This window comes from Melopsittacus undulatus, chromosome 2 (assembly GCF_012275295.1).
Source record: "Melopsittacus undulatus isolate bMelUnd1 chromosome 2, bMelUnd1.mat.Z, whole genome shotgun sequence".
Lineage (NCBI taxonomy): Eukaryota > Metazoa > Chordata > Aves > Psittaciformes > Psittaculidae > Melopsittacus > Melopsittacus undulatus.
The window spans coordinates 112577166-112599881 of NC_047528.1; the positions used below are offsets into that span (position 1 = coordinate 112577166).

The 22716-nt window shown below is 45.7% G+C and overlaps 1 protein-coding gene across 1 annotated transcript in view; it reads left to right on the forward strand.

Moving 5' to 3' along the window:
• VANGL1 (VANGL planar cell polarity protein 1) overlaps window positions 1-22716 on the forward strand; it is a 43857-nt gene that overhangs the window by 13334 nt on the left and 7807 nt on the right. The window contains exon 5 of the mRNA XM_034074390.1: window positions 19345-19478. Coding sequence (XP_033930281.1) covers window positions 19345-19478 — 134 coding nt within the window. The remainder of the gene's footprint in view (window positions 1-19344; window positions 19479-22716) is intronic.

Below are 22716 nucleotides of genomic sequence, written 5' to 3' on the forward strand. Positions count from 1 at the left end.
TGATCCATCCCCTTATTGGAGGGGAGAGGCTTCCTTGTGTAGCTCTTTGACTCTACAGGCCTGGCACTGCTTTGAAAGCAGCCCTTTGGGCCATGCAGAACATCACTCCTCTAGCAGCCTGACAGCAGGCCAGCCCATGTGGCAGGGGCTGAAGGAAGAAGTGGTCCTGTGTGAGAAAGCATTCAGCAACCTCACATGCTGGTGAAAGCATCCATTTGTCCTCACTGCTCTGTGCATCCAAGAGGAGTTTTTATACCATTTGTAGAATGGTTTTGGTTGGAAGGGACCTTAAAGCTCATCCAGTTCCAACCCCCTGCCACAGGCAGGGACACCTTCCACCTAGACCTGACTAGAAGAAACATCCTTTGGATTGGATTGAGTGCTGTTGTTTGTATCTTGTGTGTGCCTTTTGCACACAGTTGCCTTTTGCAGCCCGTTGAAACGCTTGTGTTCAGGTGTTCATGCTCTGAGGCCTGTTGCTGTGACAGGCTGCCTTCAAGGGCTTAGCCACACTGTGGGATTTGAAAGCTGCTTCCAGTGACTGGGGACTCTATTTTTCCTAAGCTCTTCAGTTTTGTGTTGGCTTGAGGGAAATAGCATTTAGCCCTGCTGAAGCAGTTGCCTGGATATGGCCAAAATCTCCCAACAGTTCACGCATTTAGGAATAATACTTTTAATGAGTACTGAAGCATACATAGGTGCTTTTTGGGGTGGTTTTTTTTTTGGCAGCTCTCTGGTTTGGTTTTGTAGTGTGGTGCTCTTTTTGCCATAGGTATGGATTGGTTTGCTGGGTCGGATGTATCTGGAAATCTTTGTGCAATATCTGTAGGTATGATGCATGCTTGCTTCCACCTTCCTGCTGGGGTTAATGCTTCCCTCAGCAAAGCTGCAAGAAAGGACAGATGTCTCAATCTGCTTAGTTCCTGTGTCTAGAAATCTCTTGGTTCCTGTGCCACTGAGCACTGAAGGTGATTCCCCAGACTCTATGTGCACTTAAACATCTGTTCTGTTTATCCTGTCCAGACCCCTATGGCATGTGTATCTGTTGCAGATGGAGAGATTAGTGTCTGCTGGTTTAATTGGATGTAGGAATGGTCTCCTGCAGCCACTAGCTTAGCAATGGAATTGCTTTGAAGCTCAAGGCTGGGAGCTGATTCCTGAATGTTGTTTCTGGCTTAATGGAAGAACTCAAAGCCTTTTGGGTGAACTAGGTGTGGACTCTGCTGTGTTTTCCTTCTCTGTAAAATATGAAGAAGAGTCCCTCTTCTGTAATGGGAGTGTTCCCATTGACTTAATGAAAGGTCACCATCAGGATTTAAAATAATGAACTGATCTCTGTAGGTTTTCTTGTGAAACCTTTGATTTATTAAACTTTAAGTTAAAAAGTCGTCTGTGATAAATGACAGTTCCAGCATAACCTTTAAAACTATGGATATGGAGAGATAACTACCAGAGTTCCTCTGTGCCACAGCTTTGTGCCTTGAGGTGTGCCATGGCAGTTCTTGTAAGTGAATGCTGCACAGGAAGTTCAGTACATGTATGCATATATATATGTGTGTATATATATACACACACACATACATATGTGTATATATATATGTATCTATATATATATACAACACTGCAGGTTTGGTTTGAGAGAGATTTTGCTGGTTGTTTGGTGGTAGATTGTGGTTTGTGTTTAGGGGGATGAGGATGCTGTGCATCTGCATGCCTGGCTTGCCATTGAAGGCAAAGAATTTGCTTGAGAACCAGGGCCTAAATATTTAATAGCATATGTGTTAGAGTGTTCTCTCCACTTCTCTTTGCAGCAAGGTCTGGAAATGACTTGGGTGATGTGAGAGTAGTGAAAAGTTGTAAGATCCAGGGTGAAATCAGACATGTGGAAATTAATAACCTCTCATTTGTTGGCAAGCTGGCTGGAATTTCATTTGGCATATTGAATTCACACCATGCAGCAAACAGATGCTTCAGTGTCTTGTGCTTTAGGAGAGTCTCGTGAAGTGGGTGTAATAATGGTAAACTAGTGTTGCTTTTTCCTTTAGCCTCTTACAGATGAGGATGAAGTATATTGATGCGTGTTTTGAAGCCTGTGCATCTTTCCATCTTTACTAGTGTGAAGGTAAAACTGTAGGTCTGATCAGTAGCCAGATGGCTCCCCACAAAGGGACAGTTCATTCTCTCTCTGTTTTGCTATAAGCAATGGAGTTACTTGGGGAATTAGGGAACTTTGGAACATCTTTGCAGTATAGTATTGCCAAGTTTCCATAAAAGCATTGACCTTCTTGCCAGTGACATGTCAGTGCAGGTCACAGGGGGATGCATTTTGCCTCTGGTTGGTTCTCTGGCTGAGGCATGGGGCTGGAATGGGAGGTCTGCTGATGAGAGGCATGCAAGGACAGTTTGGATTAGTTGGGAAGACTGGAGAAGCAGCCTTGTGGATGTCCTGGAGAGGCAGGGATAGTTATGATGGGCTATATATATACTACTTGTTGGTGCCTCTAGCCTCTCCATTTACCACCATGCATGCTTGCCTCACCCCTACACTTTTTAAGGGGTCTTAGATGGGTTTGTGGCCTGACACCTGGCAGGAAGAAGCATGCTTTAACAGGTATAGCAATCTGACTGCCTCTTGAAATCACAACCTCAGTCCAGCCTTTTGTCCTCTTTATGCTCTCAGATACCTCAAAGTTTTTCTCCCTGGCTGTTTATGGAGTTCATCTTCCTCAACAGTCCAGTGTGTTCCAGTGAAGCTGGTGGTGAAAAGGCTCTTGTGGCATCTTATCAGTGTTGCTCCTTGGAGTAGCTCTGGGTTTTCCACAGGAAAATTACTAATATTGACCCTCTTAATCCAACATAGAAGCTTTCAAATTCTAGGTCTTTTCTGATGAGGCAGAGGAAGCTATGCAAGTATGAGCACAACAGGTTTTCTAGGGGAGAAAGGAAGAAAACAATAGCTCCGCCACCTTTCTGGAAACCCATGTTTTTGCCAGGCGGGGTGCAGACAGGATTTTCCACCCTCCCTGGCTCCAAACCCAGTAAAGAAGCCGAAAATGCTGAGTTAGGGATTCCACTCCACCCCCGAGAGCCCTAGGTCCAGGAGGGTAAGCATATTTGGAAGTAGTTCCCCAAATTCATATTATAATCAACTTTTTAATAGGCTGCCTTGGTCCCACCCCCAGCACTTTGGCTGCAACTCTTCATCTGGGAGACTTGAACTGCCAAAACAAGTGTTCCCTTTGGCATCCATTCAGGAGCTGGAAGGGGGAGGTAAAAATTATGTTGGAGTCCCAGTAAATTTGGTGCCAAGTCTCAGCTCACTGCTGCTCCTGGCAGGAAGGTTTGCCATGCAGAGGGAATGCTGTATGGTGGTACATGGGTGAAGAGGAGGAAATAAAGGTGATGCCAGAAAGATCAAACCTGGGAGAAAGCACGAGGTTGGGTGTGAGTTTGAAAGCACCAACAAAGGGAAACAAAGGTGGGAGAGAGCAACAGTAGGTGACTGTCGCGACGCGGGAGTCACAGACAACGCAGAAATGATCAAAGTGATCAAGCAAATGCCATTTATTACAAAGTATTCTTTTTATACTGTTGTCTGCATCTCCTTACAATAGTTTGGTGTATTACAATTGGATACATATACAGTGTAGCACATGGCAACTAGTGTGCAATTGGTTAAATTAAGCATATGGGAACCTAGCCTTTAAAACGTGCTCACAGTTCACTGTTGTGTCTTAGCTCATTCCAGTTTCTTCTTATCTTGCTTGCACTGTTACTTTTGCTTCTTTACCCACAGCTTTCTTCATCCTCGGTTCATGTCGAGCTCCACGTAGGCACTTGCTGATTTGGGATCATGGCCTGCACTCATCATAAACGCTATCTTCTAATACTAAAACATTGGGATTGGGCACAACATGTCCACCGCTTTGCAGCCAGCCCACAATTACCCCTTCTTGTTTTTGCACAATCCAGATGTTTTTCATTAGTTTCTGTATCACAGTTTTACCACAGTTTACAAGACAACACAAAATACATCCAATAATAACCAAGATTATAACAAGTTGTAAGAAGATATATAACAAAGGTTTTAGCCAACCACTAAAGCCTAATTGTGATAACCAATCATCTAATCCAGTTTCCACCCGTATCTTCTGCACACTCTGTTGTAACTCATGTAACTTCTGATATGCAGATTGTGACTGATCAGAGAAATTAAAACAACACATTCCTTCAAATTCATTACATCCATGACCATGGGCTGATAATGAAAGATCAATCACTGCATGATTCTGTAAGATTGCCTTCCTGTTGCTATCAATATCCTTCATTAGATCAGTCAAAATGGCAGAAGTGACATTAGCCTGTTTAGCTGCCCAACAGGCTGATTTCTGCAAATTTGCATTGGCTATGGCTGCAGGACACACAGGGCAAAAATACTAGCAAGCAAATTTTCTATTTTTCCAATCAGTTGAACCAAATCATTACAGGTTCGCTCCAGGACATGGAGTTCTTGTTTCAATCTTGTTTGATTCAGCCTTCCAGTATCTGAAGGAGGCCTACAGGGATGGTGGTGAGGGACTATTCATTAGGGACTGTACTGATAGGACAAGGGGTGACGGGTTGAAACTTAAACAGCAGAGGTTTAGATTGGATATAAGGAAGAAATTCTTTACTGTAAGAGTGGTGAGGTGCTGGAATGGGTTGCCCAGGGAGGTTGTGAATGCTCCATCCCTGGCAGTGTTCAAGGCCAGGTTGGATGAAGTCCTGGGTGCTATGGTTTAGTGTGAGGTGTCCCTGCCTATGGCAGGGGGGTTGGAACTGGATGATCTTGAGGTCCTTTCCAACTCTAACTATTCTATGATTCTATGATTTTTAAAAGGTCTACCAGAGGAGCCACCAGGCTTAATCACCCAAAATAACAAAGCCCTCCCAAGGCCCAAGCTGGGATTTCCTGCCAGGCTCTATTTCCACGTATCAAATAGACCCCTCTAGGCAATGCTAATGGTTGGTTCACAGTTAAGTTATAGTGAGTCCATGGTGTTTCTAAACCTACCGCACCTCCACACCAAGCTCAAGCAGCTGCTATGGCAGAGCAATAACCATAATGACCTTTCCCGGTCACGTTAGTCCATGGTCCAGAGAGTTTCTCTCCATACCAATGCTGTCGAATGCCCTGCGATTCTGCAGTTAGGTTACCACCCAACCCAAAACATCCACCATCTCCTGTTCCATTAAGAGATCCTGCCAGAACTAACTCTTGGGTCCCAAGGAAGTGTTTTGTTTGAATGGCTTATCAATAAAACTGACATCCATCCCAAAATGTGATCTTTTGATATTACCCTGCTGTACTGGTATTTCTGTAGACAACCAGGAGTTGCTTCTATTACGGCCTCCAGCTTCTTGTTATATTATAGTAGCATTAGGCAATGATTCATTACTTACAAACCCCCTGAATTTTTTGGGATCAACCTCTGGAACACCAATAAGACACGTGCGGAAAGGTTCTGATACTGCAGCTAGTAACAGACAAAAGGCTGACGTATTAGTCCTATTGGCCCAAGCAACCCACATATACTGTTTGCATCTCCTTACAATAGTTTGGTGTATTATAATTGGATACATATACAGTGTAGCACACAGCAACTAGTATACAATTGGTTAAATTAAGCATATGGGAACCTAGCCTTTAAAGCTTGCTCACAGTTCACTATTGTGTCTTAGCTCATTCCAGTTTCATCTTATCTTGCTTGCACTGCTACTTTTGCTTCTTTACCCACGGCTTTCTTCCTCCTCGGTTACTGTCAAGCTCCACGTAGGCACTTGCTGACTTGGGATCATGGCCTGCACTCATCATAAACACTATCTTCTAATGCTAAAACATCGGGATTGGGCACAACATGTCCACCGCTTTGCAGCCAGCCCACAGGTGACTTTTCAATTGAAAGGCTGCTAATTTTGTGAGCTGAGGCTTGATTTTGCAGCTGAGGCTCTGGTTTGTCCCTCTGGATAGGACACTGGTGGTACCTGTTATCTACAATTCAGTACCTTCTGGATGGCTCAGAAACCACATAGGAAGGATCTTAATGGAGAAAACCCTCTTTTCCTGTAGTACTCCCTTCTTCTCCAGTGAATATTTTCCTTACCCTAGAGCTTTGTTAGTCTGAACAACTCAAGATGAATGGCTTCAAGCACATGCGATGATTACTGATCTTGTACATAGACTGAATGTTGGGCTCCGGTATAGGCTTGGTTTTCTGATGTTAGAAGTGACTGAGCTCATCCTTGCAGTAGGGATATGAGGAGCAGAGCCATAGTAGTTCAGCATGTGTTGAGCTCTATGAAGTATTAAGAGCTTCAGTCTGCTTTTCTGTCCTTCCTGGCATGGGCTTGCCTTTATGAACCAGATGGCTGTGGAGCAAGTGGGGAAGCCTCTGTATGCCTTTGGAATCAGGGTGCAGCTTCTGCAGATGGGGATGAGCTGGTTGATGCTCTCTGAAAGGGAATGGCATGGTAGAAGCTGATGCCACTTTTGGCCCAGCTGCTTTGGGTCGGTAGTCTTTTATTTACTGAATCTGTGGCTTATGAAACATAACATATATAAATCTGCTGCTTATAAAACTAGGCTGTCAGTATTTACTGATCTAGTCTGAGCTTGTCTGTGTCCCTGTGTTCCCTAGTGAGGGAGTGTGTGGAGGACTAATGAGCAGGAATAAGCTGCTCCATACTACACCCTGCATTTTCCAGGTTCTGTGCACCTGACCTTGCAACAAAAAGGTAGCTCAAGTCTGTTTTGCCTTTTCAAGGGTGAAATATGTATAATGAACAACACCCGGTCAGCATTTGAACTGCACAGAGCACTCTTGCTTGGAGTTGTATCAACACTTCTGTTCAGGTTATGCTGGCCTAAAATCTCCCTACCCCTCAAGAGGAAAGCTTCCATGACATATGCACACCTTTGGTTTGATTTCTAGCATAGCTTAACCATGAGTTTAGGAAGCTGGATCTCTTCAGGTAAGAGCTGCTGAAATCTTGTGGTTTGTGGAACTTCATAATGTGTGTCCAACTGGTTGTTCATAGTGTGACTGATCCCATACACTCATGGGCTATTTCTGTGTCCAGTCAGGCTGCAGAGCAAGCGTAGGTGCACAGTGGTGCAGTGCTGAACCTGCCCAGCTATCTCCTGCTGAAGGCACTCTGGGCTTGTGTGCTCTTCCTCTACCTTGTGTGCAGTTTGCTTGGTTTGTGTTCCCAGGGATTAGAAGGGTTGTGCAGATCCTCCTTTATCCTTGGGGGTTTCTTCAACCCTCACTGTCTTCCATAGTGACAAACACTGTGATGAAGAAGATTCAGCTGATGAGTTTTTACTTTGTTTTGTAGCAAAACATCTTATTAACTCTCCTGCTGCCTTGATTACAGAAGCTTCTAGAATAACATGTTCCACAGACTCCTGACTTTGCAGACTGTGTGAAATCAGCTTTGTTCCTGAATGCATTTTCTCAGTGCTAGGCACCCTGATGAGCATTTGTGTGAGTGTCCCCCATCCCTGCCCATCACAAAACCTGATGAGCACCAGTCTTGAGTAGTCTCTCCTCCCAAGAAGTTCTGGGATAGACAGCTAAATGGGTGCTAATTGCATCTGCATATGTGAAGCTCCTGAAGAAACTGGGTGCTCTGCTCCAGAGCAGCTTCTTTAGTGCTGAGAGGTGTCAGACCCATGATCTCCAACCAATGTCTTTGTGTAACTGGGTGTTTGCAGCCACCTTTTTGCGATTCACCATTTCCCTGCTGCTTCTTCATGCTCCCATTCCCGAGTGTGCAGAACTCTGTCCACAGCTGTGTACCAAAGGCAGTTGAGTATTAGCACCTTGCAAATGTCCCATGCCATGGTACTCCATGGAAGGAAGGTCTGGCCTGGGGCTGAGCTGTTAATGACTTAATGGGAAAAGACTTCCAGCCACATTCCTACACACAGGCCATTCCTTTCCCACTTCTGTCTGTATCTGCTGCCTCTCCTCCAGAAGGATGGTGCTGCAGAGGGCTGTTCACCTGATTGCTCTTGCCATGAGGGTACCCATGGAACTGCAGGAGGGAATTTTCCAATAGCCTCTGAAAAACACATGTGTGCTGTTCCCTGTTAAGTAGAGGGCATTCTCCTTTGATACTCCAGATGAGTTATGGGAGTGGTGTCTTGTTCTGGTTTGTGAGGGTCTGTTTGGTGGTGCATGGACAGTGTTGCCAGCAAAGTTCAGCTTAGGACTTCTTAGCCTCAGAAGAGTTTGGCTTCACAAACAGAGCTGCTCATTCTTTTAATAAAGGTGACAGAACTTGGGGAACTGAAGTGCTTGTGGTCATCTTTCTTACCCCTCTCTCCTTCCTTGTTTGATCTTGATATTTGATCACCCAGTGCCCTTTGTGCATACACCACCTCTCCATTCCTCTCCACTGTGTCCTGGACCACAGCCCAGATGCTGGTTGTATTGTGCTCCTGCAGATGCACCAGGCAGCACTAGTGAGTGGCACAGGATGGTTGTTATACCCTGGAGCAGTCTCACATTTTTGGCATACTTAATACTTACAAGTTTACGAGCCTTTATGTAAGTGAAGGGCCTGCTGTCAATTATTAATCCTTCTTGCTAATATGGTATTACTTGCTCCCTGATGGGGAGCTCTGGTAGGCTCCATCCTTCCAAAAGAGATGGTGTGGAGGAAATGCCATTGGTTTCATCTGCAGGGATTTCTCTTGTTGGTTTGTCTTTCAAAATTACTGCTGCCCAGAAGTACAAGAGCAGCATGTGCTCCAGCATACCCTGTACTTAAGGGGTTTGTCATGTAATTCCTTTCCCCCTGCTGTCACGGCCCTCCAAAGTGCCTGTGTGTACCACCCACAGACACAGATGGTCTTTCTAAAGCTGCTGAACAAATTCTGTGGCCATGAAGATACTTTTATCTTCAAATGCTGGTGGGGAAAAAAGTAAAAATCCACCCCCTCAACCTTTGACATCTGTTTGTGGTGGTGAATGATGAAATACAAGTATTCTGCAAGGGAGTGAAGTGAGCTCTGTGCTCCTTGGGGGAGAGGAGGAGGCTCACTTCATGGTAGAAGTGCAAGAAATCAGATTTACAGTTCTTGTACAGCACAACTGAGTTGTGGCCAAGAAAACTGGAAGCTAATTCCTGATCCTACCCTGAAGGAATAAGAAAGAGTTAATAGGGAGATGGGTGGTCATAAAAGAGGGACTTTTGTTTAGGTGTTCCCCCCCAAAACTGAGGGCATTCTTCTCCCTTATAACTTGACTCCCCTTGAATGAACCTCTGTGCTTAAATTCCCCTTATGCAGTTTAGGTCAAGTGGAGACCTCAGCTGACAGTTTGGGGAGAGCCATTTCCCATCTGATAGCAGAACAGGCTCGTGGCACAGCAGGAACGACCTTAGCTGAGGTTTGTGGGCTGCTAACTGCAGCTTGTGCTCCCGAAGTCCTGGTGGAGGGTCAGTTGCATACTTGTTGGGGCTGGAATTTTGCTGTTCAGCTTGGAACCATGGACCATGCCACTGTGTTGGTAGTAGGGTTGCTGGGTGAGATGGCTCTTGTGCAAAGCTTGCTGAAGTGGAGGATGCTTTGTGGTGGAGGGATGCTGGACTGTTGAGTGGGATGCTCCTCTGTGTGCAAAGGTCTGTTAGTGTGTAGCATTGATTCTGCCTCTTCAGGCCTGTCCATGTGGGCTCATGGGGAAATAATGCTCCGAGATGTTGTGAGAGAGATCCTAAAAGAGACTAAAGCTGCTGTTTGGAACAAAAGCTGGACACTAATGTTTCATGGCAGCAGCAGCTAAATGGAAAATCCTATTCCAGCACTGATGCTCTGCTGCCAGGAGAAGCTTTTAATTTTGTTTCTGTTGTTTCCTTGGAATTGAAGTTGCATTCCTTTAGCTTTCACCTAAAAAACCCCCACAACACCCAACAAAAAACCACCACCCCACCCTTAGTTACTTCATAACTATTCATGTAACTTGAAGAATTCCTTGTCTGAAGACTCTGGCCTTATTTGATGCATGGTCAGGTTATAAATTATCTTGTGAAAATGCAGACTTCTCACAGACTCTTGCCATACCTGCCAGTTGCTGCATTTTGATTTCTTTTTCCTTTTGATGCTCACAGTAATCAGAGGCATATCATACATGTGTGCTGGGAGAGGAAATGCATTGCTGTCATGGACTGCAACTCCCAGGGCCTGGAAGTGGTAATCCAGCTGTATATTGCTGGCTGCTGCAAGGTTCCTAGGTGCTGGAGAAGGGGGTACAAGCTTGAGTTGGAGGCTAGTGGGTGCCCTGCACCTTAGGGCTTGGGCGAGTCTGGTGTTTCATCCCTTACGTGTCTGTACTAAGGGCCTGTTTCACTCTTGCATGCAGGGTAAGCTCTTTCTTGCTTCCACCTCTTGTGTTCAGAGGGTAAAGCACACCCTGGTATTGTCCTGTCCCCTCTGACTTGTTTGAAACTCCTTAAATCCTAACTATAACCTCAGCTATTGAAGCCTTCTTCATAAATACTCAGTACACTCTGAATGACATAAATGTATGGTCATAGTTTCATGTCACTTCTTAAACTAATGCTGCTGAAAAATATCCATCCTGTCAACAGTTTGATCATTCCTTATCTTTACTTACCCCTCTCAGAAGTTGTGTCTAATTACACAGGGATCTGAATGGCAGAACTGGCAATTTATATCTCCCTAATATCTATGTAGCTTTATAGTTTGTTTGTGTGTGTATCTTTGTTCCTGGATTATTTAGCCCAGCTTAATTTCTGCAGTCATTTTAACTGTCCTTTTGGTGCTTAAGGGTTACAGAGACTTCTGGTGGCTGAAGAAAAGTGAGATATGGCAGAGGGAAAAAGCAGAACAGCATTCTGCCATGGCAGTGATGGTTCCACTGAAAGCAGTCCTGCTGCTGCCTGCATGAGGAGATAGATTGTGTGCATTGCAGTGCAGGAGCACTCCTTGATGGTGCATGTTTGCCTGCTAAAGTGTGCTCTTCTGCTGCAAAGATGCTGGAGAGGGACTCTTCACCAGGGGCTGTAGTGACAGGACAAGGGGTGGTGAGCTCAAACTGAAACAGGGGAAGTTCAGGTTAGATATAAGGAAGTTCTTCACTATGAGAGTAGTGAGACACTGGAACAGTTGTGAATGCTCCATCCCTGGCAGTGTTCATGCAAGGTCTCCTTCAACAGGGTTCTTTGGTCTCAATATTCCACTCAGCTGTGGAGATGGTAACTAAGATCTACTGATCAGCATCCCTGTATCTTACAAATTGGTCCTACGTCTGTGTCGAGTTGGTGCAGACAAATGGAGCCTACTTGGGCTGTTGGTAACTGCATGCAACACTTGTAGGTGCCACAGGAAGCTGTCTTGCCCCTGCTGCACCTGTGTGTGTCTGGTGTGCCTGTATCCACCATGCCGTGCAGGTTGGTGGGGACATCTCAACATCAGCATCTTACCATCATCTTTTCACTTAAGCTGTGTCCTTTGTGCTCTTCTGTCACTGCCTTTCTTCCCAACCTGCCGATTTGCTCAATCAATAAAAGAAGCCTTTCACAGCTTTGGTTTTGCTTCAGTGTGAGCAGATGGTAGTTGTTTAGTTGGTTTTTTGTTTTCTCCTAAATAAACTAGTTAGTATATTCACTAGGCCCCATTTCTGAGCTCTAGGTTGTGGATCCAGTAGCTGCTGCTTTCCAGATCCAATTCAACTGCTCCTGGCTCCTGAGGGTGCTGGGTTGGGCTTGTGGTATTGGACGTCTGGCCAGACGTTGGTTTGGTTCACTGTGGGTGTCTGGAACATGGCAGATACGTGGCTCCTTTGCTCTCATCTTTCTTCTCTGTGTTGCAGCAAACCTTGGGGCAGGGAGGTGCTGGTAGCAAGGACTTCTTTCTGCTTGATGAGAAGGTTTGAATGTGTGATATATGATCAAAGGCAAGTTGATGTCTTTAGTTTGAGAGCTGTTGGGACATCTGCATGTGGTTATTGGTGTCTAAGGAACTGTTTGAAATCCAGCCCAGGCTGTTAGTGCCTGAAAGCTGCTGTTGTCCACTAGCTAATCCATGAGCTGTACTGTTTGGATTTAGTGGTTCTTCTGGGTATCTGCATGGTAAGTGCTTGAAAACAGCTCCCACACACACAGTGTTTTTGGAGAGGTGGTCTTGGTGTAGGAGGATGCTAGTGGTTTGCTTTGGAGCCTACTCCCTGGCAGCTGGTATCCTCAGCCTTCTGGGGAGAGGTTTGGCATGCCTCATGTCCAGGCTTTCACAAGCTTCTCTTTCAGATGCAGCCCCTGCAGCTGCTCTTGTTGTGTGCTCATGTACCCATCCCAATGGCTGGGCTGAGGTAATCAGTGCAGCATACCTTTGCCACATGCTAGCAAGCTCCCCTTTGCTCTTCCATGAGGGGCCTAAAGACAGCCTTCCTGGTTACCTAGGCTGACCTACAGCAATAAGGCATCCTAGAGTTGCATACAGTGAACCTGGAAAGAAGCTTAGGCTCAGCACGAGCTTAAGTCTTTCCTTGTGAGAAGAGTCTCCTGCCTCCCCTGGAAAGCTCTTCTGGTGTTCTGGCACCTCCATTGCTTCTAAAACTTACATTAGGCTTTTGCAGCTGATTTCTTACTTCATTTTCTATCTGTTGAATATTATGTCAGGGGTAGTAACAAGTGTCCTTGTGATATTTGCTTCCCTTGGCACTGTGTAGTGTGAAATGAGATGTTCACTGTGATGCTGAGGAAGTGTGGTGCTGTAACAGTATCTGACCTCACCACAGTGACTGCCTTTTCCTGGTAAACCATATTATTTGCCCTTTTGGATCACTTTGAGAGGATTGTATTCCCCTCTTCTTCCTCTTCTCTGTATGTTGCCGTTAGTAGCTTAGGGTTTTTGTCCCAGTTAATGATACTAGCTGCCACCTTCAGTTATGGGAAGTGGAGGTGAGGGCAGTGTGGTGGCTGGGAAAGCATTCGTCAGCATTTGAAGTTCTGCCAGTGGGGTCCCAGTTCTGGGACCCTAAAGCCCAGTTAACTTATTGAACTGCCAGGCTGGGAAGTTTCCTAGAAGGTAAATTGCAATGGGAGCATGCCTGTGGGTTTACTGGGGTTTTATAGCTGCTTGCTAAAACTCAGCAGTCTGCACTTCTGTAGCAGCGTCTTCTGAGCACTGGCCTGGGAATACTTTTATAAGGTTCTTCAGGGAGGCTTAAATAAGTAGCTTGTTTGGGTTGTTTGAAATAAAGGAGTGGATTTCTTCCCTCCTCACACTGAAGCTTGGGTATACCTTCATTTTCAAAGCTCCCATTTCCTTACTCTGAGCTTATCTTCCCAATAGAACGGAAGATATAGTGGTAGACTTGCAGGGTTTGTTTTCCTTTCACCTATATTGGATGGTTTTGGCTATGCTGCTGTTGTGGAAAACAAGCAAACCCCAACCTGAAAATGAATCCTAGACTCATCCTTTCAGTTAGAAAACCTGTATGTTGAAATCCCTTCTGCATCAGTGATTAACTACTCTACTGCTTAGCTGGTATGTTGGTTCTGGTTTTTGTCACACCAACCAGGAAACTTGGCATAGAGTGTGTGTGTTGGTGAGCACAGTGTCTTGGACCATGCAGGGCAGAAAAAGGGAAATCTACCTAGAAACCAGGCTGGTGCCCTCCGTAAACTTAAAACATTCATGTGACAGTTGTTCAGATGGATGGGACACACTTAAATTCCTGTTCTTTCATTTTACTGCACGGAGGTTTCCTTCCCTCCTCCAGTAAAGGTTTGACTTTGCAAACTCTCTTCCCAGGCTGACTAAATGCCAGAAGTTGGGTATCTAAAACAAACTCTTGGCATCCTGGTCACTCAGTGCCTGTTGCAGGGAGGGTGAGGATTGTGCTTCCCTGTAGTAGCTGAGCAAAGACTTCAGTTGTGGTTGTCTGACAAGAAAATGTGGTTTTCCTGTTCCTAGGGGCTGTGGCCTTGTTCTCTTCCCCCTACCTACCTGAAATGCTGTTGTAGTTACGACACTAAAAGGGCATTTTTCTCCTTTGCTTGTTTGGCCACAGCTGCTGAAGGAGTTCCTTGTCTTGGCATCTGTACTGAGGTCTGACTCTGGCTCTGTTTACTGGGGAGGGCAGAACTGTAGCTAAGGCACTGGTGCTACTGCTGGCACTGCAAAGCTCTTCTGTGTGACCCCTGTTCTCTTGGGAGCTTTTCTCCTGGGTGCTGCTTGGAAAGGACAGTGAGTACCAAATCACCTGTGCTCTGTCAGCATACAGGAGATGGACCCTGATGTGGCCATGCTGCATCGTGAGCATCTGGGCATCATACCTCACTATGGTAGCCAGACCAGGGTAGCAAGTCTGTGCTAGAAGGATGTTAGAAATCCCTTCGGCAGCTGTTCTCAGCAGGGGTGTTGGTGTGGGAAGCATTTTTGTTTTAGTTATTTCCAGTTCTGTTTTTGAGGTTTCAGTCCTGGTGACGTTGTGTTAGAAGAGCAGTCAAGTAGAGAAGTCAAGTGTGGTGAAGGACCAGGAGCTCGAGCCCCAGTTCTGTGTCTAGCAAAAGAGTATGTGAAGTAAAGGGGGTTTCAGGGAAGAAGGTGCTTCTGGGGGGGCAAAGGACTTTCCTGAGCCTGTTGGATGTGAGCTGACAGCAGTGCTGGGGGAGTACAGAGTGCTGTGGGTGAGCAGCTCAGCACTGCGGGAGACCTCAGCATCTCTTACAGTAGTTAAGCTTGATGTAACTGTAGGCTGGAGAGAGCCATGAAGGCAGAGCTGACTCTCTGTGGAAGGTTCTTGCATGCAATTCTTGCTCAGCTTCTCTTTGAGGTGCCAGCGCTTCCTGACTGGCTGTGGTATGTATCTTGTGTGCCCAGAGAGCTTGGCTTGTTTGGATGCCATGTCTGTTTTGAAGAACATTAATAAAAAGTGTTGTTGGAGGAGTGACATCTGTGTTGGGAATCATTGGATTAAATAACTCCAGGCTTCCTCAGCCTTCCATTAACACAGTGCTGATCAGTGCTCTCTGACTATTCCCTGTGGATTTTAGGTGTGCGGCTCACCCTAAACTCTGATGCAGGGTTTGCATCTATAGCGAGGTAAGGAGGTGAGTGCTTTGGCAGCAATCAGCTCTTTCTGTATGTGTACAAAATATATCTGTACAAAAGTATCTGTTACAAAACCGTGAAGCCTTGGACAATCGGGAGTGTCTACATCATGGTTGGTATGGCACTGTGACAGGCTACGTTTATAGCTTAGCAGGAAGCCACAAAGCTGCTAAACCCACGTGAATGATGGTCTCTAGTATGTCCAATGGCGATTTTGAGTGTTGAGGTGTGGCTTTAATCTCTTTCTTTTATTCCTCTTCTCAGTATTTTCTATCTTACTAACCCTTCCTCATCATTTCAGAAGACTCAAATCTCTTTTCCTAGAAACCAACAGTGCCCAAAGCCAATGTTCTGATTATATAAACAAGCTTCTTTCTTTGTGCTCTGCTTCAGTATAGCACTAGCTTGTTTTCCTGGAAATCCTCTAAAAAAGCCAAAGTCAGTATTGGTGTAGCCATGTCACAGAAGGCAAATACAAAGCCAGAATGAGCTAGAGAGTACAGCAAGACTCTTTAGTATCAAAATCCCAGGTAGGAGCAAGTATTCAGGCAAAACCGTTCCTGATTTACCTTCCCAGAGAGAAGAATTGGCAACAGTTGCTGCCTTTGTGTCCCGTATTCCCCTCCTCCACTTCCTTGGATGCCCTGTACAAGTTAATTCATTACTGTTTGTAGAGGACTCTGCTGCCAAATGCCACTGAGGTACCCCGTGGGGTCTGCTTGTTTGCTTTCCCTCTTGGCAGCATGCTGTGACACGGCCTTCTCCAGGGTGGTGGTGAAGATCATTTAGAATAAAACCGAAAGCAACCCTCCAACTGCAAAGAATGCAAAGCAACAAAAGAGAGAGCCTCACTGGTACAGCCTACAAGGAAAACTGGCTTTCCAATAGGCTACTGGCCTGTATGAGAGGGTTTTTTCTGCTCCGGTTTAAGGGTTTGAGTCTGAACTGTTGCATGAAAATGCTTTTATGTGTCTTGATACGATCTTCCTAGGACATGAGCAAGGTCCTCACTCCGACCTTCTCCAAGCAGGCAATGAAGTACTGAAACTTTCTGTTCACTTTCTTCCTGTTCCTCCCCATTCCTTTAAAGTCATAAAGGCAAGGGAAGCTGCTGTTTGCTGAAGTGTGGGGGAATGAATGCAGTGACCGACATGGTGCTGAACTCCTCCTTAGACCCTGCTCTGAGGGAAGAGCTTCCAAACATGGGCTCTGGGAAGGCTGCCAGTTCCCATTCCCGTCGGAGCTGGGGTGTGTGTGGAGAGGAGGCCTGCTACAGCCACTTCAACCTTGCTTGCCAAGCCCCAGGGTCTGCCCTGCAGTGGAAAGCCCCAAAATCCCTGAATTTCAGTGAGGAGACAGCAGCTTTTGACAGCATTTTCTTTGCTCACGAACAGTGAGACCATTGCTCCACAGGGCTGTTCTGGATGGCTATTGGCTTGTGGTTGCCTTTCTCCTTGTACATTGTGTTGCACAATTTAGGTCCCTTTCTGCTGTGCTTGGGATGGCTGTGCTTGTTAGGGGGGTCGGGGGAGTGTGTCTTGTTGCTTTGCATTTCCTTATGGGGCAGGGCTGGCTGTCCTGAGCTCTGCAGGATGAGGCTTCCCCTTGATGTGGCTGGAGAGGGTGAGCAACACAGCTCAGAAGGCTCTGATTCAGCCTTCTCTCTTGTTAATTATTGTGACCCTTCTAATTTTCTTGTCTGCAGCATCTTCTCTTCATTTTTCTTTCCCTTTTTCTTCAAAAGAGAATTTGCAGAGTCACAGTACAGCCGTCTCCCTAACCTGCCGTGCTCAGGATGACTCCATGAGAGACACAAATAGGCTCCTACAAGTTTAGGAAACTAATGTCTACTTACAATTCTCTCCCTAGAAAGCAGAGCTTCTCTGTCATTGGGGTATCTCGTATGTGGATCTGAGCCTGTACTGGATTTGCATTGTCAATAAATAGCCAGGCTTTTAATTTTCAGGGCAGTTATTGCAATGTAAAAGCTTTATTGTGTTCAGATTTTGGGTGGCTGTGCCAATGAATTAGTGGAGTAGGTTATTTGGGAGATGGAAGGGGTAGTATTAGATGGGGGAAGCTGGCATCCTGATAACACAATCTGTGGTGTCCAGGGAAAACGTGTATGTATTAAAATAAGTTATTCTCTCCTGTGATACATTTTGCTTTATCCTGATAGGGCTAGGTGGTCAATGGAGAACCTCAGTTTCCCACTGCTGGGATGGAAGTCTCAATGCTGTCTGGAATGAGAGCAGTGTATTAGCAGAGTATAACTGTTTGATTTTTATCTTGCTGGTTTTAGTTGGTCCTGGTTTTTCAAACATTGCGTTTTGGGATGAAATTCTGTGGAGCTTTGCCTTCCTGGGAAGTGGACATGGAAAAACTTGGTCATGTTTGAATGCAGTCAGAAAGGGGAATATGTGCTGTTGCCACATGACTTCTTTTATGACATTTTGTTTTTAAGCTGCAGCAAATTCACAGTAGAAATCACAAGTTTGGCAGGGAGGAATAAACTGCCTTTCATTTGTTCTGTTAGCGCCTACGTGTGTGTGTCAGTAGGTCAGTTTGTACTGCTTCATTAAAGGAAAGTTACTTCCTTGGTTAAATAGTGCCTTTTTTATCCATATCAATAGCTGAGTTCTTAAATGGAGTTGCTTTTAATGAACCTGATATGAGGAAATACGAAGGTAAAGGCAAAGCTTCTTCAAGATGCTTTAGCTGGACGCAGAAGAAATCTGCATCCAAACAGTCCTGAAGAAAGAATTTGCTTCAAAAGCTAAATTAGTCATCTTAAGGTTATGCAGCTAATGAAATACATGGTGCTGTACCTTAATACTGACTGCTGAAGGTAAACTGAACAAGTCTGGGTTTGTTCTTCTTTCTCAGGATCTGGTGAATGGGCTGGAATCTACACTTAATTCAGTGATCAGTGGCAAAGGGTGTATGTGTGTGTGTGTGTGTGTGTGTGTGTGTGGTGTTTAAATCACTGGGGTGTGATGTAAAAGTTTAATATTAGCACCAGGCACAGGAAAATTGAAATTGCTCCTCTGGGAGCCTGCCTTGAATCAGTCATAGTGCTGAGAACTGAATTTAGGTCTTAATTTGCTGCTGTCTTCTTTTCCCACGTTCCCATCCTTGTAATGTTTTCTTCCTATGTTGTAACATGTGTGAGAATACTCAGTTGCTTTGTTGCTAAGTGTGAACTTTACAATTAACTGGCAACAAACACGTTGGCAGTTCCCTTTATAATATTTGTGGGTTCAAAATGAAATGTGGGTTCTTGGCAAACTCCAGCTGACTGAATGGGTGATCTTGGTGACTTGCTCAGGACACTGCTGCCAGCCAGACCACACTGGGGCATGGAGCCAGAGCAACGTGGAGAGAGCCATGTCCTGGATCCCGTTTGTGTGTGTTGGCATTTCTAAACACCATAGCTGTGCCTTGTTTTGCAATACTGTCCTATTTGTTGGTAGCAGTGCCTACAAACACCTCTGTTATTGAAATGATTGCAAAGGAAGATACCTCTGGGTTGAGCCTTTCCTGCTGCTGCCACGTGTGCTGTTTTGCTCCCTTGTGTTGTCATGTTATGTAGAGGCATCCCTTCAAAGGGATGGAGGGAGTGTCACTGCTGCACATTCCGACCTTCCTGGGATTTAACAAGCAAAACTGAGGTAATCCCTTCTCCAGCAGCCACACTCTTCAGGCAGTGATCTTATCTTGTTGTGAAAGCTGAAGAGATTTGGACTCTTGTCAATGCTTTGATGAAGGAGCTCTGAGGTATGGCTGGAAATGACTCAAAGGGAGAAGCATCCATCCTGAGCTGGTCCCTCCATCTAGGCTGGCCAGCTACAGCAAAACCTATGGGGTGGTGCTTTGAGCTTCAGCCTCGCAGCCAAGGCAGGCTGAGCTCCTGTTCTGTATTTCCCACACTGCAAGCAGCCTAGTGCTTCAATCTCTGCTGCCCTTGCTTAGGGCTTTCCTGTCATCTTCCTCATGAGTTGAGGGCACATTTATTGTGCATTTCAAGCTAAATTTCAGGTCCCAGGGGGTAACTAATATTCCGTTTATTGCACAGTTCTGTGGATGTGACAATCCTGACCCAAATAATGTGGCTATTTCTTTTTTATTATTATCCTTTTCATTTCTTTTAAGAAAACAAAAGAACCTGTTGCATTTTGGGGGGCTTTGTCTTGTATTTTGTTTGTTCTCTCTGTCCCTAGCATCCAGCGAGCTGCACTGGTGGTCTTGGAAAACTACTACAGAGATTTCACAGTCTACAACCCAGCCTTACTAACAGCCTCCAAATCCCGTGCAGCCAAGCACATGGCTGGCCTGAAAGTCTACAATGTTGATGGTAGGTGAGGTAAAATGCAGTCTCTGAGACTGGGTGGGATGGGGAAGGGCTGGGTTGGCTTTATGCTTTGTTATGCACACATTCTCACCTTTTTGCTTTGCCAAATCCTTGTCTCTTGCTGGAAATCTTCCTAACAGTGCCGAGTTTGCCAGTTCCCCATGACTTTACAGATGTGTTTAGCTCTCAATAAGGCTTTTGTCTTTGCCAGGCAAAGTGGCCAAGTTTTGGGTCAGGCTTTATAATTACATGGCTTGACAAGCACTTTTTGGCACCACTGCTTGTTTTAGGCGGCTTCTGCTTTTTGTCGCTCTTGGGTCATCTCTTTGGTTGTGATAGTACAATAAACACAACTTTTAACCTAAATGAGTTCCCCAGTGGTTTATTGTGATGCTTCCACAGGCAGCCTTCGGGAAAGCGAAGAAGGTTGATACCAATGTGGGAAGAAAAGCAACTGTGTAAGCAGCAGTTGCCACTGAAAGCAACGCTTGTCAGCCTGCAGCCTTAGCACTAAATTAGCTATGCCTGGCTTATGCATGGCTGTGCTCCTAAGTCATCCTGACACTAAGCAGTTCATGGAAATTCAGACACAGATAACTATCCCCTTTGAGCTTTGCCATTCAACAAACCTGTTTCAAGCTTCTGGGCTTTAAAGAGGTCTGTGGATGGATGGATGGGTGGATCCCTGTGGACACTCAAAGCAGTCAAAACTGGACTTAAATCATTTGGCACTCTTAAACCCTATCAGTGAAAGCTAGGCTTGATAAGCAGGGTATGCTCAGCCATCACAGCCTTTATAAAAGTGCACATTCCTCTGATAGAAAAGCTGAAGTTGTAGAGGAAGCTTTTATGGTGAAGGGTGACTGGAGTCTTGTGGCAAAATGTGGTAAGGCTCATCCTGCCCATGGATTTGTTAGTATTGAAAGGCTTTTAGAGCTGGGAAGGGGGTTACCTGGAAAGGTGGCTCTGCGTGCAGGGTGTGGAGACTGAAACATGAAGGATGTCCCATGGAGAAACATGGGATGTGATTGTTTTGCCTTCAACTAAGTTTCAGTGCCTTATGGGTGGGGGTTAGGTTTGGTTTTTTTTGTGTGTAAATTAGGTTTTAAATGTATTTATTTCATTTTGGTGACTTCTGAAGTTCCCAAGATCTTATACTAAATGTTTTCCCAAACCTGATGCAGCACTCCTGATCCAGAAGATTAATTGGAGGTTTATTTAGATCCTTACAGTAAGATGTCCCCATCCTGACAGAGGAAGGGGGAAGCAGGGGGGAGGAAGAGGGCAGTATTCCTCATAGCGTGTCCCCTGCTGCCTGGAATGAGGAAGCTCAAAGATGAGCAAGAACAAGTTGAGTTGGAGAGGGGAAGCAAGCAGACTTGCTCTACACTCTTTCATTCCAGCTTACTCTCAGGGAGGCTGCTGTGTGGAAGGTGAGGGCTTCCCGATCCCAAAGGTGCATACCATTCACACCCAGTGGCCCACCAGGCTGGCTGCAGGATGTGCCATTCTGGCTGGTAACTGGCTTGTCTCTTCCTCTGATGCAGCACATCTCTTTGGGATGAGGCAGGGTCTCAGTTGTGCAGCACCTCCTGGGATGTTGGGACACCCAAGCTCAGAAGTAAGACTGTCAGTCTGATAGCATAGTAGCTTAGGGGCTGATAGCTCACAGGCTTTGTTGGAGGAGAAGAAACCAGAAGAAGCTTTACAAGTGGCTGTCAGGCCTTTCTAAGTGGCAAGCTCATGACCCTGCCAGGGCCTGAAAACCTCTGCCATTCCCTTGTGGGGCAGTAGCATTCCTTGTGCAATGCTGCTGCCTTTGCGGATGTGGAAATCTCAGGCTTAGAGGCACGTCTTTAAGAAGGTTCCCATCCATTTGATGAAGCAGACTGTAGTTCTGGCTGCAGCTTACGCTGGCATCCTGACAGTCTCTTATACCCTGCGTGTGAAAAGACAGTAATGCTATTAAGGCAGCCTAATTTGTTGGCAACTTTTGTCTTTGATACTGGAGCAGCCAGGAAGGAAAAAATCTTGCTGTAATCTCTCTTACACAGAGTGGGAAGGCTCACCTTCAAAACCAGGATTTTCATCACTGGGCATAATCAACAAAGCAAATTACAGTTCTAATCCCAATTTGGGAGCTAGTATCTCCCTTGAGTCACATCCTCCATTTCAGGGCTGTCAGTCTGAAGTGTTTAGCCTCTTCAGAAGCTGTCTGTCTGAATGCTTGTCCTTCCCGCTGCTGAGTGAACTTCAGGCTTCTGTCCTGGAATGTGCTTTGTGTTTTTCAGGAAAGAAACCAAAGGGTTGCCCTTGCATGAGCACAACAATTTTAAGCATGTCTGTGCAATTGATTGGTCTTAACCACTGCCTGTTGAGAGTGGGGGCTTTCAGAGCACTTAGAAAAGCAGCTTTTGGTGGTTTGAATGCAGTCCGAGACTTCTCCATTTCCCCCTCTGGGCAGAGCCATCTCTAGGTAGATAGAAGGGTTGGTAGGCTTATGGGGCAACATTTTTTTTGCCTCTCTCTGCCTGAATAGCCAGAGCTGTGAGCTTCATGGGGGAGCTGAAGAACCTACTACTGTATTTTAAGGTCACTAGTTAAGGTAATGTAGTAGACAGCTCTGTCACTTAAGTGGGTGTTACAGAGCAAATTGCAGCTTCCCTGTTGCTGTGCCTGTGAAGGATCTGTTAACAGCAACAGAAGCTGTAAGGCAGGTGTGCTCAGAGTGCCATGAGAAGCTGCTACACACATAGACCCCAGCCTACCCTACTGCAGGAATGCTGCTGCTCTGACAGCGTCTGCCCTTCTGGGAAAGCCTATGCTTTATCTAAAGGTGACCCTGCATCTTGGTTTTCCTCCCTGCGTGTAACTGTCTGGAGTTGGCTTTTGTTCATTCGTCTCCATGTCTCATGATGTTCTTGTGTTTGTCTTTCTCCTCTTTCCAACTCCTTAATTCTCGTGTGCTCGCACTGTCTTGTTGCTGAAATGTGGTATGTTCCAGCTGCTCTTGCCTTCAAACTGAAAACATATATAATGGGTGGTAAGTTGCATCCTTGGCATGTGCACCTCACCTCTGCCTTTTGTGTATGTGTCATCCCAACTAACTTCCCTTATCCAAGTTTCAAAGCTCCCTCTCTAAGCCCATGCTGCCTAGCAGGGTTTCTGCCAGAGCTCCTGAGGACTGGGGAAGGATTTATAGCTTCAGCTGGGAAGGCTGGAGCCACAGAGCACTTGACAG